This window comes from Pyrus communis, chromosome 4 (genome assembly GCF_963583255.1).
Source record: "Pyrus communis chromosome 4, drPyrComm1.1, whole genome shotgun sequence".
Lineage (NCBI taxonomy): Eukaryota > Viridiplantae > Streptophyta > Magnoliopsida > Rosales > Rosaceae > Pyrus > Pyrus communis.
The window spans coordinates 8,965,763-8,986,243 of NC_084806.1; the positions used below are offsets into that span (position 1 = coordinate 8,965,763).

At 36.9% G+C, this 20,481-nt stretch overlaps 1 protein-coding gene and 1 pseudogene across 1 annotated transcript; one reads left to right on the forward strand and one right to left on the reverse strand.

Moving 5' to 3' along the window:
- Nucleotides 1-4,300: 4,300 nt before the first annotated feature.
- On the forward strand, nucleotides 4,301-7,062 carry LOC137730783 (small ribosomal subunit protein bS1c-like). The gene is made up of 7 exons (XM_068469742.1): nucleotides 4,301-4,677; nucleotides 5,109-5,384; nucleotides 5,595-5,675; nucleotides 5,941-6,222; nucleotides 6,306-6,416; nucleotides 6,633-6,719; nucleotides 6,841-7,062. Exons 1-7 carry the CDS (start codon nucleotides 4,384-4,386, stop codon nucleotides 6,946-6,948), a joined length of 1,239 nt encoding a protein of 412 aa, XP_068325843.1. The 5' UTR covers nucleotides 4,301-4,383; the 3' UTR covers nucleotides 6,949-7,062.
- A 285-nt stretch (nucleotides 7,063-7,347) lies between these two features.
- LOC137732640 (uncharacterized) lies at nucleotides 7,348-11,526 on the reverse strand (annotated as a pseudogene).
- Between the last annotated feature and the right edge of the window lie 8,955 nt (nucleotides 11,527-20,481).

Genomic DNA, 20,481 nt, shown 5'->3' on the forward strand with positions numbered 1-20,481 from the left:
TCTCACACACTCTTCTCAATTTTCAGCCGAGAGATCAAAAGAATTTAAGAAAATTAAAGGCTAAAAGTTAACAAAGTGTGTGAGAAGTAAAAAGAGTGTGCGAATAGTATTTTCGATAAAACATAGATATGTAATTAGTTTGGGTTACTTTTTGGACATTATATTTACTATAAAGCTAATTTGAATCCCTAATAGTTATTTGAATATTTATTTACAAATAATGGGTGCTTCAAGGTACAGAAGATTTGAAGCGTTACACTCCATCAATTAGTAAGGGGAAAATATATATCCTCATTTCCCTAAAAGTATTTCTTTCTGGTTGATTTGGTAAGAGAATCAAATCTTGTCATTTACAAATATAACAAATGAAAGTAGGTAGCAGAAAACATGATGAAAGCAAAGGAAAAGATAATCGGATTAAGAATATTTTTTTGGTGTTTTGTCTTTGAAGAAGAAATGATGCTCCACACGGTTGAAACACCAAAGTATTCTAACTTATAAGTTAATGGAGCAAGTTGTTAGGTTATGTTAACTTTTTACAAAATGTTTTAGTATCAGTGGTCAGAGCCAGATTAGCCAATGAAGGTTATTATACAAAGATTAGTAACTAAACAGATAAATTTAAGTATTAACACCAAAATAATCTAGTTTCAAACTCTGCATGCAGATGACTTTTTGAAACGTCACGTTCTTTTTTATTCTTTGATTCCTACCATTTCTAACTAAGACACGGAGATACTTCTTTTAGTATTCTGTAAACAAGTGTAAAGGGTGGCATAAAATAGTGGGAATCTGCCCAAATAATTCTGATGCAACTTTTCTGGGTGAGGTGTAGGGGTGCAATTTGAGTTGGGTACACTCGGCTTCGCTCATGTTTAACTCGATTTCGAATCCGATCGGACGGGTTAGAATGTAACAAAAATCCGCCCACTCAACCTCAACCTGATTATTTATTGGGATGGATTGGGTTAATGCTTTGTCCGCCCCATGTCAACCCAAACTCAACCCGACTTATATCCTGAATGTTCATGGAAATATATGTACACATACATACATACATACATACATACATACATACATACATACATACATATGTGTGTATATATATATATATATTCATGTAATATGTACAAGTTTGAAAGGACTATACTTGAAGTATGTTGTTTGGTTTTCACTTTAAATGAATGACATTGTTGCTTTTGCATTTTGTTAGTTTATTTAAACTTTGGTATTGCCTTATAATTTAATTTTAACTTTACATAGTTGAAACTTAGAAATGCATTTCACATTATTTGGTTTATCTTTGGGTTAAACTCTATTTACTACCTTCATGTTTCGTGGTTTTCAAAATCATACCTAAAGTGTTGATTTTGGCACAGTCTCATACAACCGTTAGTCAAACTGTTAATTCTCTCATTAAGTGATGACGTGGCGCCCAAGTGGACAATGACTAGGCACCACGTGTCATTAAAAATATTAAAATAATTAATTTAAAAAAAAAAAAAACCATCCCTTCTCTCCCCACACCCCCCCCTCCGGCCCCAACGCAGAAGAAGAAGAAGAAGGAAAAAAAAACCGAATCTGCAACCCAGAAGCAGAAGAAGAAGAAAAAAAAAAAAAAAACAACAGCCTAAACCCAGTTTATCCCCCCCCCCAGCGACCCTCCTGTCTTCCTCCCTAGCCCTGCGACCGCGAACGCGAACCCAGACCATGAACTCCGTATTTTTTGGATTTTCAGTGTGGGTGAATTTCAAAATTACTTTGAGATGGGGAGTTTGAGTTTGAGATAATTTTTGGACTGGTTTTGTGGTAGATCTAACTAGGGGTTTTTTTTTCTCCTTATTCTTCTTCTAGTTCTTCTTCTTTTTCTTCTTCTGGGTTGGGGGCAGGACTGGGTTTTTATTGTTTGTTTTTTTTTTTTTAATTAATTATTTTAATATTTTTAATGACACATGGCGCTCAGTCATTGTTCACCTAGGCGCCACGTCTTCACTTAACGGGAGAATTACTAGTTTGACTAACGGATATATGAGATTGTCCAAAAATTAACATTTTAGGTCTAAATGTTGAAAACCACGAAACATGAGGGTAGTAAATAGAGTTTAACCCTTTATCTTTTGTATGGATTGATGTTTAAAATTTGATTTTACATAAAAAATACAAAAAGGTCACGAGATAGAAATACGAAAAAATTCTGTTTGTGTTGTACGTAATCAACAGGAATTATAGTTTATCAAAACTCAGAAGATACGGTTTTTAATAGACAATTTTGACATTTATTTAACTATTGGGTGTGATCTGATTATGTTGTTGATGTTTTCCCTTAAAATAAATTTCTTTTTGGAATATTAGATGATTTCATTAAAATTACCATAAGTTAGTACAAAGGATGACTAAAAAGAAAATCCAAACTCAATGTGAATATTAAGAACAAAAGCTGCATCTTATAAAAGATACGTTGTCGGAAGAGTATTAAAGGAAGTAAAAAACCTTCTTGAAAAAAATCACCTAGTACAAAACTTTAGAGTAAGAAAAAGAGGACGCACACAGACTAGAAATTAGAAGAACTCATTTGGAAATGCTAAAAAAATGACTGAAATCGCTTTTTAGAAAAAATGTTGTTGGATTCCAAAAGAACTTGAAGTGCTTCTTGCAGGATGCACCTTAAGTGATTTTGCAGGATTAATTTGCATTTTTACTAAGAACTGGTTCTAAAAACATTTTCAATAGAAGTATTGTCAGTCATTTTAAAAATACTTCCAAATGAGTCTGAAAACACCACGGCTTCTTCTATCCACACTTCACATTGTTGCTCAGTGTTAGCATCATTCTCCTACAACAAAATAATAAAATAAAATTAGAAATATAGAAAGCATAAAAACATTAAAAACCCAAGTAACCAAAAAAGTTAAAACGATAAAATTAGTGATTCGGATCAAAATAAAGAAAAAACATACACTTGATAAAATAACTAACCTCTTCGCAAACGTTTGGTACATATGATGAGCCTTTTTCTTATCTTTCTTATCGCAGCATGCTACGCAGGAGTTTAAAAGAATTGTGACTATAAACTACATAAGACATATTACATCAATGTTGAACTACTAAATTCGTTAAGTATTGTAGGTATCAAACTTAAGTATAAAAATATACAAAAAAATGCAACACGTTTCTTGATCGCATTCTGACACATCTATTCTATACTAAATCGTATTCGTAGAATCATTTTTTCAATGTGCGGGCAATAAACTCTTTCTTTCTTCTTTCTAATCAAACACTTCTCAAGTTTTATTTTTTGTTGCAATTATACTTGCATGGAATCAATTTCAGCATGCCCTTTTGTTCTTCGGATGCACACTATTTTAGTCTGTTAGATCAAATAAAGTAAAAAAAAATCAACGAAGATAAAGTGTGCAAAGATAATTTGTATTCAAGGTTGTCCATGTCTAAAATGCATGAAATAATTTATACAGAGTCTTCGAGACGCCACCCTAATAATCATGTCAATAATTATAATACTATGTCATGTATCTTGACTCTAATAATGTATTACATTTACAAGTTTCGAATGCCAATAACGTCTCATGGTGCATGGAAATTTTTTCGAGTCTCTCTCTTATGTTCACCTTTATGATTAGTAATTGAAAAATGTTAAGGAGACTCTCTCAAAAGTGAGACTTTTTATAGACTCTCCACCACCTCATGTTTATAACATAATCCCCGTGCTAACATTATAAAATATTATGCAAAAAAAATGAGGTGGCGAAAAGTTCATGAAGAGTCTCACTTCGAGAGTCTCCTTAGCATTTCTCTTAGTAATTTAGTAAGGCATTCCACAGTGAAATAATGAGTATAATGTCCATATATATAAATGAGGCACTATGAGTTTGATTCATATTACACGATTATCATATTGGTTTGATAGGAGGAGTTTTATATATTAAATGTGGGAGTCAGTCTACTTTTTTTTTCTCTATCTTATCTTATGATTAGTTACCTCTTTATCTCTCTCATCATTTAAAATATAAGAATCTCTCATTTCTGGTCTACTATAGGAGTTTTATTCCTGTATTATTGATATCATACTCAATTTTTACGACTCGGTGGAAGGCCTAAGGCAAAATGGTGTGTGGATCATGAAAGCCCAAATTGAGGGAGGATCTTGATCCAATTAAATGGGCCTATATTCATAACTACCCATGAAATCAAACAAAATCACATTATCCAAAAATCCATGCCATTCTGTCACATTCTCTCTCCCCGTCAGTGCCTTATCTAAAGCAAAACCGAAAGCTTTCAACTTCCTCAAAAGCTACACTGTGAGCAAAGCAACAGAGAAGCACAGAGAGAGAGAGAGAGAGAGAGAGAGAGAGAGAGAGAGACATGGCGTCTCTGGCTCAGCAATTCACAGGCTTAAGATGCTCACCGCTCTCCACCTCGCGGCTCTCGAAGCCCTCAATCCTTCCCAAGCAAAACAAAATGCCGGGTTTGCTCCCCATCGTCTCCGCCGCGGTCATCTCGAATGCGCAGACCAAAGAGCGCCTCAAGCTGAAGGAAATCTTCGAAGACGCCCACGAACGGTGTCGTACAGCCCCCATGGAAGGCGTCTCTTTCACTCTCGACTCCTTTTACAACGCTCTCGAGAAGTACGACTTCAATTCTGAGATTGGAACTAAGGTCCGCTTATCACCCTCTTCTTTTGGTAATTCAAATTTTGTTTCTTTTTTTCAGTGCAAATTTGATGGGTATGAGCTGAAATGAATAAATTATGTCTTTGTGTCGAATTCAAGACTCGGTCTGTGTCATTGGCTCACATTAAGCATACCCAGAAGAACTTTTCTTCTTCTTTTATGTGTAGAATCTAGAATTGCATACAGTGTTGGAAAATGGGGACTATTTTGTTGGTGGTTTTGTAAGTTTACATTGGCAATGTGTGCGAAAATTTCGGTTTTGAGTTAATTAATTTTGTTTTTTTCACTTGGCACATAAGTTTACAATGTGAGCTCGAGTGAGGAACTGTAACTGCATACGGCATATGTAATTTATTTGTGATTCCGTGGGAGATTATAATTTTGCGCATACGGTTTTGTTTTGTTGTTTTTTTTCAGGTGAGGGGGACAGTTTTCAATATAGATAACAATGGAGCATTAGTTGACATTACTGCAAAGTCTTCAGCATACTTGCCTTTGCAAGAGGCATGCATTCACAAAATAAAGAGTGTAGAAGAAGTGGGCATAGTTCCCGGAGTGAGAGAGGAATTTGTGATTATAGGCGAAAATGAAGCTGACGACAGCTTGATCTTGAGCTTGAAGTCCATCCAGTATGACCTTGCGTGGGAAAGATGTAGACAGCTCCAAGCTGAGGATGTTGTTGTCAAGGGTAAGGTAGGTATCCGCTTCAAGTTTTCTTGCCCGTAATGTTAGTAGATTGGTCTTTGTCTATTAATGTCAAGAATTGGTATATTTCCAAGCATCAAGAGTTTGATATTTAGTACACTTTCAGACATTTATTCTTCTTCTTTGCAGACAAGTTCACGATTTCAACTTTTTATTCAATCTGTTCTTAGAAAGCTCCCGTAAAATGTATTTGTTCAGGTTGTTGGTGCGAACAAAGGTGGAGTGGTGGCTGTGGTGGAAGGCCTTAGAGGTTTTGTTCCTTTCTCACAGATATCAACAGTTAGTTCTTTAACCTGCCTCTTAATTTTCCAGTCTCTTCTCAGCTTGATACTTACGCAGTTACGCTATCTTTCTGATTACTCTATTTGTGCGGTAAAATAATACAGTTGTAATGTAGTTTCTCATTTTCTTTCGTGTTGGCCTTATGCCCTTGTTAACCTAATACGAAAGAATACAACTGTAAGGAATACTAGCTCTGAGTTTGAATTACTTTTACAACTAAATGTTTCAGTATCTGAGTCACATTTACTTCTGGATGTACTAGAAATCAACCGCAGAAGATCTTCTTGAAAAGGAGATTCCTCTGAAGTTTGTGGAGGTCGATGAAGAACAGTCTAGGCTTGTTCTCAGTAACCGCAAGGCCATGGCAGACAACCAAGCACAGCTTGGAATTGGATCAGTTGTCATTGGAACTGTCCAGAGCCTGAAGCCATATGGTGCCTTTATCGACATTGGTGGAATCAATGGTCTTCTTCATGTTAGCCAGATCAGTCATGACCGAGTCTCAGATATTGCAACAGTTCTCCAACCTGGTGACACTCTCAAGGTATAGATACTATATCCTTATCTTGTTACTTGCTCGTAGTATTTTTCTACTCAACATCTCTAAACTGATACCCTTTTGTGTAGGTCATGATATTGAGCCATGACCGTGAGAGAGGCCGTGTAAGTCTATCTACCAAGAAGTTAGAACCTACTCCTGGTGACATGATTCGCAACCCAACGCTTGTTTTCGAGAAGGTATTTTCTGGATAATACACCCCAAAAATTTACTAGTTGCACTTGCTCGATAGTAAATTCTTGTAGTGAATCTCAGTCTGATCTTCTTGATGTGTTTTTACCACAAAGGTTCATTTCTGCTATAAGATGTTTTGGCACGACAATGATCTCGTAGTTTAACTGAACAATGAAACCAGATGAATGACTGAATATATGTTTGTGATTCTGTTCCGTTAGGCGGAGGAAATGGCACAGACATTCAGGCAGAGAATTGCTCAAGCAGAAGCTATGGCTCGTGCGGACATGCTCCGTTTCCAACCAGAGGTACTTACTGGGCTATTATCTCCTTATAACAAGTTCTATGACTTAATCTGAATGTCAAATGGAAAACGAAAGTTCTCATTTTCATTAACTTGACCATATGCTTCTTTCCTTAATTATGCAGAGCGGATTAACCCTCAGCTCCGACGGAATCTTGGGTCCTCTTACTTCAGACTTGCCAGTAGAGGGTTTAGATTTGAGCGATGTGCCTCCGGCTGAAGTGACTGACTGAGAAATAAACGTTCTTCAGCACTTTCGGGGTTTTCCCGCTTTGATTATAATGTAGAAATTGTTGTAAAAGCTCATACCACAGACAGCCTGTAATGCGAATACATTGCTTTAACCAAACAGTTTATATTTGTTATTCATTTTGAATAATATATAGCTTTCTTAAAAAAATAAAAAAAATAAAAAGGATCACTTTGTGGCTTTGTCAAGGCAGCGTACTGTTCCGGAGGCCGAGAAGACTTGAAATTTCATTTCAAGTCCTCGTAGGCCACCATCGTGTGATTTACTAGCATTGATGTGCCGTGTGAAATACGAGCCTAAAATTCGTCTCCAACCACTAGGCCATCCTGTGGTGGTTATACATACATATATAACATTCAGAATGATTGTAAGCGTGCTTCATAAATCATAATTCTCTACTTGTTCTGCTATTTTTTCCAATTGGTGACCCGATAAAATATCGATCAGATGTTTACCAAATGAAATGATGCTAGCTATGGAAAATGGTAACATCCTCGTACATTCAAGTTTCCTAACAAGATGCTGCTGATGACTGCTTTTGTACAGTGAAGTGTATACTAGCGTAACATATCCCAGACGGCCCCAAACAGAAACGAGTGTGGTCTGTGCTTACAAAACTGACGCAGCACGAAGCTGTTTAAGCTTCCTACTTAGCTTTGCTGCTGCCCTTCTTGACTTTCTTTGGTTCTGCTTCAACTGAGAAAGGCCTGCAGATGTTATCTTCACATTGCCGATAATGGCAGCGACCAGTTCAGGATCAGTACACGCTTTCATCAACTCTTTCTGTCTAACCGTTGCTTCCGGCCTGTGGCTAAACAGATTCATGACAGTTTTTGCAGCTACAAAAAATTTGTAAGAACAAGGTCAGTCTATGCGATAAAAGAAAGCTCTTGAACCAAAAAACCGCACGCAAGGGAAAAGAAAAAATAATTAAATTTCTATCCGAGCATTACAGATACTTTAAAAGGTTGCGGACGAATTCAAGCGAAGAAGTTCTTTACCTTTCCCTCTCTTCACAGAGCCAGGAACTATCTTCACATGATATTTGTAAGACTGGACTGAGCTATAAGGACCACAGACAGGTACCGCATATAAGAGAATATCACTGGACAGTGGATTGCCAGTCAAGTAATCGACATCGTTTAATCTCTCCTTCTCTTCTTCACCTATCTCATTAATATCATCCTCCTCCATTGTCACCTTGTCAACTTCAGAAGTAGATTTATCCAAATCCACAGGAGGGTCATCTTCAACTCCGCCATTTGCATGACCATGTAATGTACCATCTTGATGTTCTGGACAATCCCGGGACAGATGACCTACCTTTTTACATCTATAACATATTTTTGGAGTATCTTCAGGACCTGCTAGATGATAAGAATTGATGTTAACCGCAAAAAATCAGTGGACTTCCATTACATGATACTAGAGAGAATAACCACCAAAGGATGGCCTTGGAAGTTTAAATCGCTAATGAAACATGAAGAATGAGAATGACATACTTGGTTTCTTATCTTCAGCTGGAGCTGAAGTTTCATTTTGGGACTCTCCATACTTCTTTACTCTTCCAGCAGTCTGAAAATTCAAAAATATCGTCATTCCGATCAATTATCAGGTTTCTTAAGCAAATAAATGTGAGTAACTCCCACAAATTCATAGGAAAATCCTGTAGGATGTTGTTACACTTTTGCAGTTCATTTGTGAGAAAATATTAGAATGAAAGTTCTTTAACTGGCGCACATGCAAATATGCAGATGCAGTATGACATACAGGAAAAGCACGACATTATGCATCACGTGTAAAGGGCATCAAAGCTCAATTTGGAACAGATGAATTCAAGGCTAGAGAAAATCAATTGGTTAACAATATAAGGACGGTGCAAGTAACTGTACTCACAGCTAGTAAAGCCATACGGATCCTTCTTTCTTCCTCATCCTGATCAGCATACTTCTCTTTCATTTTCTTGAGCTTACCCTTTTGTCCACGGCTGGCTTTTCCACTACTTGGCTTCTTATCATTAACTTCCTTTTCAGTCTGGCTGAAAGAAACATTGTGTAGTTTCGATTGGCTGGTTTTTCCACCACTTGGCTTCTTCTCGTGAACTTCCTTTTCAGGCTGACTGACTGAACCATCATGTTTTAATTTTTCGTTTTGCACCTCAGCTTGTTCTTGAGCACTACCAGTCTGGCCTTTCTTGAGCTTTCTTCTTTCAGCTTTTGAAATATGAGGTTTATCTCTTCCTGTAGCCTTATTCTCTTCAACATTAGAGTTCCGCTACCAAATCAACTGGAGAAGTGTCAATTTGATATTTTTTTAGCAGACATAGCTGTAGATCCAAGCCCAAGAGCTCTATCAATGAGATGCCCAAGTTCTGGGGTGACAGATGAAACACCATTTACAGAAATATCAGCATCACTCAAGGCCTTCCTGTCTTTCATGGAAATTTCATGTGAGTCTTTTGCTTCAGCATTGCTTGTAAGTAAGCCATTCTCAGATGGGTCTTTCAGATCTGGTTTAGTGATATGTATAGATGAATGAGGAGCGGTTTTTGATTCTTCTGCAAGCTTTTCCTCTGCAGTTTCATTCTCTGACTCAGAATCAGATACCTCTTCTAGAGGTCCAATTTCATCAACAGCATCCGTCCCTTCCTCCTCACCTCTTACCCTCCTCTCATTCAGATGGGAGCCCAAGGAGCTTTCATCCAAGCGAAATAACAACCCAATGCCCATAATTAGAGGGTGTGGAGGAAGAAAATTCTTCCTCCCACGAATTATAAAACTTCCAACTGTCAGATACTCCCCTGTAGGAGCAGTTTTACTGACCTGGTGAGGATGAACCCACCAAGCACTAGTGACAATCTTTGAATCCCATGCTGCACTGTGGCAAACCTAGAGTATAATATCAGTAAACTATTCAGTAATTACAATTTACACATCCAGGGATATGAAGCACTAATAATAACACAATAAACTATATGAAAACAAAAGCATTACATGAAGGTCATAGACTTACTGTGAAGCATCCTGCTTAGTTTAATGTAAGTGGAGGCACTGGTTGGTCAGGCCTATGGTTCTTTATCACAGTGCTGGAAGCCCCATGCAACTCCGCATGGACATACCTGTTACATAAGGGAAAAAAAAAAATCAATCAAGAGAAAGAAGATGTTAAGTTGACTTCATGCTAGACGAGATAGGCAAGATAAGTACTGGCACATTTGTAATAACTTTGAGGTAAAGTAAAATTTCATGTAACCAGATTTTTGGAAACATGAAATTGACCAACTTCATTTAGAAAAGAATCACAACGTATTATGTCCACGTAACTAAATTGACTTTCAGATCTCCTTTTGACATATAGCGCTTGACTATCATCTCATTTTGTTGAGCATCACGTCCACTGATAATCAAGTAGTTCTCACTGCTGATGAACCAGTTAAATTTCTCAAACCAGTGAACCTTGCGCATATGTGAAATGCTAGCAACAGCTTTTTCCTGCAAGTTATTTGTAACAAAGTGGAATTAAAAACTCGAAGAGAGCTTATCTTCTAAGATGATATTGGATAATGGTGACAAACATCCACCTAATTCTGCCTCGCCTCTTAAACATAATTCTGTTTTTCCTTGTATACATATTTTTGTACATGCTTAACATTTTGGTTGCAATGATGTTGACATATTGCTCATCACACAGTATGTACTTTCTGATTCCCTTTTACTCTGTCCTAATATTTATGGCATCGCTGCCTTGAAAATTCATTTGTTTTCTTTTGAATTAACTAAAAAGAAAAACATGGTTGTGCTTGACATACTAGAGCTCCTATTTGGCAGTTGGATGAATACCATCAGAAATTACAAGAAGGCCATGCTGGACCTAAAAGGCTAAACAACTTATTCGTGTTCTATAGTTGGAAGTTAGCCATTTAAAACTATATCATAGGACTATGGAAGGTGAAGCTACCTGTGACAGCTGGAGACAAGTCTTTTTCTCAGCCGCCTTAAATGCCTTTTCATGTGCTGTTACAGTCTTCTCCTGTTTGCTCTCCTGTTTTTTCTTTAGTTCATACCACCGTCGAGCATTGGCATGTGCTGAAAGTGTTAAATCAACTTCCACCTATAAACGGGAAGAAAGGTAATGGAAGTAGAAGGTAAAATGAAGAGACTCATCGTTTTTTCCTAGAGAAGATGTAGAAAAGTAGAACCTTAGAACACACCTTATCTGCAGGGAGAGTCTTCTCATCATCATCCATTTCATCAAGATTGTTGCTCAGCAGCAACGTCATGCAATTCTTTTCAAGCTGAAGCTTGTCAATGAGGCTAGCAACCGGGTTTCCATACTTCTTCTCCTCCTTCACCATTCGAGCAATATCCTCCCAACTTGTGCCCTTTGCTAAAGCTACACGAACAGCAACTATAGCGGCATCCACATCATCTAAGTTATATTCTATCAATTCCGCCATTTTAACGCACTGATCAACTTCTTTCTTAGCATGTGAACACGATTTTCCTATATCATAGGGTTGAAATGATTGAGATAAAAGATTCCAAGCATAAATAGCACACATGGTCCAACAGCGTACAACGCATAATGTAAACCAAATATGTAATATATACAAACATTAATATTTCCAAACCCCTGACCCATATACCTGTCCCCCTTGCTTAAGTCATAACACAGAAAGATTGTACTCAAATATGACTTTGAATTGCAAATAGCATAGTAGAGGAAACAGGGCAAAACCTGATCAACACGTATTTTATTAAGCTTCTGGGTGGCAGAGCTCTCTTTTTAAGTTCTACATATATTAAAATATTGTTAAATAGATACACGTTTATAACCGCAAGTAATACCCATAACCGCCCATTTAAATTTCACGGGTAAACGATTATAGCCATAACCATTTATTTATCTAAACGGTTACCCATAACCGTAACCGTCAAATTTAAATGAGCGGATAATCACAGTTACCCAAAACCAATGGGTATTTGCCCATCCCTAGTGAGGATCCTCCTAACCAAGCCCATCGGGCCGTTGAAATTTTATCCAGCAGCTACAATTATTAAAACTTTTAGAGAGGCCCCCTGTTTGTAGCAGTTGGATAAAATTTCAACTGTCCGATAGGCTTGGTCAGGAGAATCCTCACCTTTTGCTCAGGAGAGGATCCTGATCCGCATGTTTTGATATGGATCTAATGTATTGCACAGTCATAGGTAGGATCTAATAAGTAGAGCAATTAAAGTGTCCATAATTTGAAAACAAAATTACACCAACTGCTATTGAATGTTTTATCATGACTCTTCCAGAATTAACATGGAATTTTAAGTTACGCATCAATTCTCATCATTTCATAAAAAACTCTCATCTTTTTTAGTGTAAAATATATCGTTGTATTTAAAAAATAAAATAAAAAAGTTACTCATCAAATCTCGTCGTTTCATCAAAAACTTTATCCGACTCCTGTTTTAAATTTTCCTCTCGATTCCTGCAGATTAGTATCCAAATTTGAATTTGAATTCTTATAAAGTTATGAGAACTACAAGTAATTTTACATGTTTTTGTTGAGTCGTTTACAACAGTAAGCTTCATTTTTGCTGGTATTTGTTATAAGCTTCATTTTTGCTGGTATTTGTTATATGATTCTAGTCTACATGATTTGTGAGCATTATACATTGATTGTTTTACATAAGTAATTGCTCAAGAGGCTTTTGACATTGATTGTGTTAGCTTCGGGGGCTTTTAACATTACCAAGATGGAAGACTACATCTTACTGTTAGAATAATGTAAAATTACTTATTCCACCATGCTAGGTAGTTTAGCTTGTACAAGTACTTATATGGCAGGTAGTTCAGACTGTAAAAGTACTTATATAATAGGTAGTTTAGATTTTAAAAGATCAGTTGAAATGTAAGTTTATGCCGACTAATATTATAATATGATCGGTAGTTTAGGTTGTACAAGTACTTATACAACATGTAGTTTAGACTGTAAATGTACTTATATGATAGGTAGTTTAGATTGTAAAAGATCAGCTGAAATCTGGGTTTACGCCGACCAATAGGGTACCTGAGTTAAAAAAAAAAAATTTTAAATAATATAACTAATAGTAAGGCCTCCCAAGAGATTTATAGGTGTCCAAAATTTTGGAAATGTCCTAAATCTAACTTTGGCTTGTAGCACACAGTTTTTTGTGAAAAAAAAAAAATTTGAAATTTTTAGCTTTAAGAAATATTTTGCCCTGGAGTTAAAGAAAATATTGCAAAACCTTTTGATGTGATCCTTCCGATTATTAGGTCCTCAAACTATTTTTTATTGATTCTTAAAGTGAGAAAATAGAAAAATATCTTTAAATTTAGGTTTTAAATCATTGATTACAAGTGTTTAAAAATGAATTATAATATATTTTGCACGGAAAAAATATATTTTGAAAAACAAAAATATGATAGTTTGTTTTTATGGTAAGAGAAATAAAAGAAACATTAACAAAATAAAAAATAAAACTAAAAAACTTAAAAAAAAATTGAAAGAGAGGGATCGGTATGAAGATAGCGACTATTTTGGGTATTGGTCGCTATTTTTTGAGCGACTATTTTGGGTATTGGTCGCTATTTTTTGAGCGATTATCCTGAAGGTGAATAGTTAACAAAATACCGATCGTATCATTTTCTTTTTTTTTTTCTTTTTTTTCTTTTTCCATTGAATAGATATAGTAGAGTAAAATAGTAACCACAATGCAAAGTATCAACCTAACAACAAAAATTGCTGACAAATGGAGTACTATTCATTGACCTAAATAAAAAAATAACTAAAAATTGGACTAATCTAATTGTTAGGCTATCAAAATTGGGAAAGGGATCCTTTCTAGATCTCTTTCACCAAATTCACCCAATCACCTAATTCGGACCCTTGAAATTTAGTCAAACGTCTAAAGTTATTATAACTTTTAAAGGGGCCCCTGTTTATAGTCGTTGGATCAATTTTCAAGGACTGGATTGATTGATTTGGTGGATTTGATAGAAGGAATCCGAAGAGGATCTCTTTCTATAAAATTGGACCTATTTCAAGTTAGTTTATTTACACATAACAAATTTGTAAGGAAGAAGTTAATTTAAACCACATATTAATAAAACTCTTTTTATCAACTATAAGAGGGTGAAAAAACATTTTTGTCTTCTATCACAAAATAAAATTATGGACAATAAAGTAATTTGCACAAACTAAATTTTACAGTTGTTTTTAAAAGCATCATCTACATGTAATCCTAACAAATCACCTACAAGAACTCCAGATTTTTACGGGTGTATTGTTTTATGAAACTTCGAATTTCTTTGGCATTTTGTCACATCCTGGCCCGGCGGATCACTTCCCGGGCCCGCTCCACCACCGTAGCACGATATTGTCCGCTTTGGGCTTACCATTCCCTCACGGTTTTGTTTTTGGAAACTCACGAGCAACTTCTCAGTGGGTCACCCATCATGGGATTGCTCTAGCCCCTTCTCGCTTAACTTCGGAGTTCTTACCGAACCCGAAGCCAGTGAGCTCCCAAAAGGTCTCGTGTTAGGTAGGGATGGGAATATACATTTAAGGATCACTTTCCTGGGCGATGTGGGATGTCACACATTTATTTTCAAAACTTCAAGTTCGAGTTTAAGTACGAACTCTAGGTTCATGATACTTGCAAACAAACACAATATACATATGTAGTGAACGGAAATAGGTTCGGAACCTATGTGTGAAAAGAATGAGTGACGACCCAAAATATGGGGTTGTCATGACTTGCAAGCCCAAAAGAAAGGTTGTTGGGGTTGCTGGGCAATAAAAGAGAAGTAAATGGGTTAATAGATTATATACTCAATTATTGGGCTAAGAAGGAAAAGTGAAAAATAAGGCCTAACCCATGGACTTGTTATTTCATGCGAGCCAAAAAAAATAAAAATGAAAACAAGGTCCAAAAGAAAAAAGAAAAAAACAAGTGGGACGAATTGGTGCATATGCCCAATTGGGTTGCGGGTTGACTGCAAGCAGCCCAAGTCCGTAAGAAAGGTGATGCAAAACGGCTTTGTTTTGGACCTCAGAGTTTTGGAGCAGGAACGACTTGGTGGCTCAGGCAGCGCGGCTTCAAGCTACGGTTCTCATGAGTGTAGGGTTTGAAAAATCCCATTTTTTTTCTTCTCTTATTCACGCATATTCAATTCACCACAATTATAAGAACAATAAATTTAAGCTGAATCCATAATTTGAAAAAGAAAAAAAAAACGTAAAATTAGAGTTCATGCTCCATTGTGAATGTTTCATGCAATCATTGCTGAAAAAATATCAAAATTGAAACCATGTTTTATGGATTACTTGGATTGCTTGATGAATATTGTGAACGGCTTTGTAGTAAACAAGCATTCAGTTCCTTAGCTTAGTGTCAGGAGCGTGTTTAACAATGCTTTGTGGCCTAAATTTAACTGAAGGAGAGAGAGAGGGGTGGAGCTACATAAAGAGAAAAGATAGGCTTAGGAATTACTGTGATGATATTTCTCCGTACCTTGTGCCTTTTTTAAGAAAAATAATGGGGTTACTTGCCCTACAAGAAATACAAAGTTGTACCTTTTTGTTTTTTTGTAATTAATTCTTGAATTGTTTCTCACTAACATTAGTAGTTTTTGAGACTATAAATACTCAAATAATGATTTTTGTTGTGAAATTGATGTGAATGCCCACATAAAGAAAATAATCACATATGGCTAATGGTGGAAAGTGGAAGAATAGAAGTCAAAATTATATTGGTTAAATAGTAGAAGTTTGGTTTTTATTGTTTTGATGTGTAAGCCTTTTATAAGCATTAAAAGAGACGTATGTTTGTATCATATGGGTAGTACAAAAAGATGAAAAGCAGAAGGTAATAATCATGTTTTCCTCATTTGTCCCTCTCTGCGTTCATTTTTCTTATCTGATACTAGTAAAGAAAATAAACAGAATAATACATAGCTCCCGTTTCACTTCAATCTCTAACAACTCTGATAATATATATAGGTACGCATCATTTGATAATAACATGTTTCTAAATGCTCAAGGTAATCATTATCTTGAATTGGTTAAAGCTCCAAAAGACTCTAAAACAAAATTGTCGAACACTCTAATGTTTTAGCACATTCAATCACATATATTAAACATTAGCTCGTTCTATCAACTATATTTTTCTCTCAAGTGAGGCATAAATATATATATATATATATATATATATATATATATATATTATGACCCTTTATAACCAAATATATCTCGGGATACTAAACCTAGTTAGAAATTAATTAATTTATTTATTTATTTATTTTTAGTTTTACATATATTAACATAAACGGTTAAATGGGTATCCGTTCATAACCGCGGGTAATATCCATAACCATCCATTTAAATTTCACGGGTAAACGGTTATAACCATAACTGTTTATTTATCTAAACGGTTATCAATGACTGTAACCGTCAAATTTAAACGGACGAATAACCGCGGTTACTCATAACCAACGAGTATTTGTCCATTCCTACTATATGAGTGTGAATATAATATTGCTAACAGCATAATAAAGATCTAACACTTCCTCTTTGTCTGATAATTGTGAGTCAGCTTCTACCAGAATTTCAATCTTCTTTTAATACTGGACGATGATTTTCTTATTTGAAAACATGATATGCAGTTCTAACATCTGTTTCCACTTAATTTTCGGACACATCACACTCACACGACGCCACACAGGAACACTTGACTTTCATCAAATCTTCTTGTCGTGATTGTTTCTGCTACATAGAGGTTTACTCGGACTGGATGAGGGATTTAAATTTTGTCTTGAAAGTGGTGATAAATGTTCACTACCGCTGAAGCTACCAGCCCCCGGTTTCCATTGTTTGATGAATGTAACATTAAAATGCGCACCTGCTATGTACTTTCTTATGCATAATTCAGAGTCATAGCTTGTAACAAGTGCCTAATTTAACTGTGGATGGATAATATAGGCTTTAGAAACATGGATTTTTTTTTTTAGAAGAGACGATAACAATTTATTAAAACAATAGCATGAATGAAAGAAAACTTTCTAACCTTATACAATCATAATTCCAAAATTGGTGAAACATTCATAATTCCAAAATTGGTGAAACATTCATAATTCCAAAATTGATGGAACATTCATAATTCCAAAATTGCCCTCTCTTATTAAATTTTCAAATAATATAAGAACTTCACAAAAAAAAAACCACTCCCATAACTAACTTTATTTATTTTTAAATATATTATTATTTTGTTTTTCTGTTTTTTGTTTTTTTTTAAATAAAAAATTAAAAGAGCCAATTGCCACACGCATTTACATGTGGCAAGAGGCTAGTATTAAAGTGTAAATAGATTTTCAATTGCACTATATTACGATTTGGACCTATTTTTATGGACATGATCTTTGTCTATGGAGTGAGGGCATTTTTGAGTTTTTAAATGTTTCATCTATTTGGACTTCTCCCTTTATAAGTACTATTTGGAATTCTCACTTTATAAGTAGATAAGTAGAAGAAGAATAAGTAGAACTTGCAAATTTCACCTTCAACCTATAGGGTTTAATTCGTTCTTATGTGCAAAGTTGTTTTGAAAGTGATATAGCAAGCTCCGATGCATAGCCTTTGCAAAGTTGTTTTCAAAGTGATATAGCAGGCTCTTATGCATAGCCTTTATTTGATTCATTGCATCATATTATTGTCAACCTATTGTGAGGTACTAATTATTTGAATCACATTATTTGTGAGATACTAATTGTCACATCCCGGCTCGAGCCCCTACCACATTCCCGGCCTGACTTCACCGTAGTACGATATTGTCTGCTTTGGACCCTGACCACGCCTTTACGGTTTTGTTTCTGGAAACTCACACGAGAATTTCCCAGTGAGTCACACATCAAAAACAAAACCGTGAGTTCTCATAAACAAAACAGTGAGGGCGTGGTCAGGGCCCAAAGCGGACAATATCATGTTGTGGTGTGACATCCCACATCGCCCAGGGGAGTGATCCTTATATGTATATTCTCATCCCTACCTAGCACGAGGCCTTTTGGGAGCTCACTGGCTTTGGGTTCCATGGGAACTCCGAAGTTAAGCGAGTAGCGCATGAGAGCATTCCTAGGATGGGTGACCCCATTGGGAAGTTCTTGTGTGAGTTTCCAGAAACAAAACCGTGAGGGCGTGGTCGGGGTATAAAGCGGACAATATCGTGCTACGGTGGTGGAGCGGGCCTGGGAAGTGATATGCCCCGGGCCGGGATGTGACAATTTGGTATCAGAGCACGAAGACCTGGTCGCGTGTGTGCCGACGAGGACGCCGGGCTCCTAAGGGGGGTGGATTGTGACATCCCACATCGCCCAGGGGAGTGATCCTTATATGTATATTTTCATCCCTACCTAGCACGAGGCCTTTTGGGAGCTCACTGGCTTTGGGTTCCATGGGAACTCCGAAGTTAAGCGAGTAGCGCACGAGAGCATTCCTAGGATGGGTGACCCCATTGGGAAGTTCTTATGTGAGTTCCTAGAAACAAAACCGTGAGGGCGTGGTCGGGACCCAAAACGGACAATATCGTGCTACGATGGTGGAGCGGGCCTGGGAAGTGATCCACCCCGGGCCGGGGAAGTGATCCACCCCGGGCCGGGATGTGACATGTGGGGGCCCAGATCGGGATGTGACACTAATTATTATAAAAATTAAACAAAAACTGTAAAAAAGAAATTAATTATTAAAAAAACATAATTAAAATAACGAAAATACCTCTACCACATTTGATGTATTATTTTGAGTTGCTTTTGAAGTTTTTTGTTTGATGGGCATTTTTGTCCAATTATTTTTTGTGAAGCTTGTGACACCAAAAACACTATTCATTTGGCCCTTGGTTTTATATATAATATATATTTATAGAAACGGAAGATATACAATTCATAGAAGTATTAACTTCTCTCCAACTATGGGGAATTTATTTAGTTGCTCCAGAAAAAAAGAGAGGCACAAGCAATGAGAGAGAGGGAGGCACAATCAATAAGGGAGAGAGGGGTGCTCAAAAAGTCTAGTGCTCTGAATCCTTTTCAGATCTTGCCGACATATGCGAGTTCGAAGATTCGAGACTCTACACGTGAGGGGCTCATTGCAATTCTGTCGAATGCAGCATGGACAATTGTGTCGTCTTCAATTTTAGCAAACGATTAGGTGATACAAGGCATACAGGAATATAAGAAATTCAAATGGGCAATTGTTTTGCTTTCTTGCAATGTTATGGGTATTCTCTGCTCATGTGCCAAAGTTCTCTGTGTGGTACACCGCACTCAGAAGAAGCCACTCTCCTTCTGCACCGGAGCTAGCAGTCGGTACAAAAAATAATAATCAAGAAGGAACCGGTCAAGGGAACCGCCGCAGCCCAAAAACGGCTAGAAATCAAGGGGCGATCTCCTTTAACGGTTAAGATCGCCCCCTTGATTTCTAGCCCTTTTTGGGTTGCTGTGGTGCCCTTGACCGGTTCCTTTTTGATTATTATTTTTTGAACCGATAGCTCCGGTGTAATTAGTGGAGTGGGTTTCTTCTTGGTGCGGTGTGGCATATGAGCAGAGAATACTCATAAGTTCATAACGTTTCAAGAAAAGTGAAACAATTGCCCATAGTTTGCATTTCTTATATTCCTGTATCCCTCGTATTACCTTAGTCGTTTGCTAAAATTGAAGACTTTGTCCACGCTGCATTCAACAGAATTGCGTTAAGCCCCTCGCGTGTAGAGTCTCGGATCTTGGAACTCGCATTTCTCGTCAGGATCTGAAAAGGATTCAGAGCTTGCTGGGCTTTCTCGAGCACCCCCTCTCTCTCCCCCATTGATTGTGCCTCCCTCTGTCTCATTAATTGTGCCTCTCTTTTGCCTCGCTCTCGCCGGACTCTGTGACTCCACTGGTGTTAATAAGCTTGAACATATACGTATGCAGAAAACCCAATTTCACAAGACATTTGAGAATCACACGATGATACGACTATGAATTTTGATTGATTTAAGGGAGAATGCGGAGAGAATGGAGGAGAGAGAAGAGACCTTAGGGGAGAGATCGTAGACGTTGGAGCAGCGCATGCCGATGAGCCGCCGCAAGAACTTGATCTCGGCGGCGACATCGACGGTGTTCATCCGGACCTTCACCATCTTCGCCGATGAAGCTCCTCCTCCTGTCTCTGTGTGGTGTTGTGTTGCGTGGTCGGCGGTAGTGTTATTAGCTTTCCGTGCAAGGCGAGGGAGCTTTTCTTCTACTCAAATTTTTATGGGAAAAATTAGAAGAAGGGCTTTTAGGTAATTATAGTAATACTAAGTGGGGATTAGTATTGTGGCAGTTCTACTTTTCTGGTCACGCGCGTTATGCGTGCTTTTGCTTACTTGGTGTGATCAGTGACAATGATACAACTAGGGGTTTTTAGGAAACCACATACACCCCTCATTTTTCTCCCCGCATATACCTATGTTTTAATTTTATCGATTGATTT

Coding starts and splice junctions, on each gene's coding strand:
- LOC137730783 (XM_068469742.1), top strand. CDS start 4,384: ATGGCGTCTCTGGCTCAGCAATTCACAGGCTTAAGATGCTCACCGCTC. Junction 4,678..5,108: donor ATTCTGAGATTGGAACTAAG/GTCCGCTTATCA, acceptor GTTTTTTTTCAG/GTGAGGGGGACAGTTTTCAA. Junction 5,676..5,940: donor CTTTCTCACAGATATCAACA/GTTAGTTCTTTA, acceptor TGGATGTACTAG/AAATCAACCGCAGAAGATCT.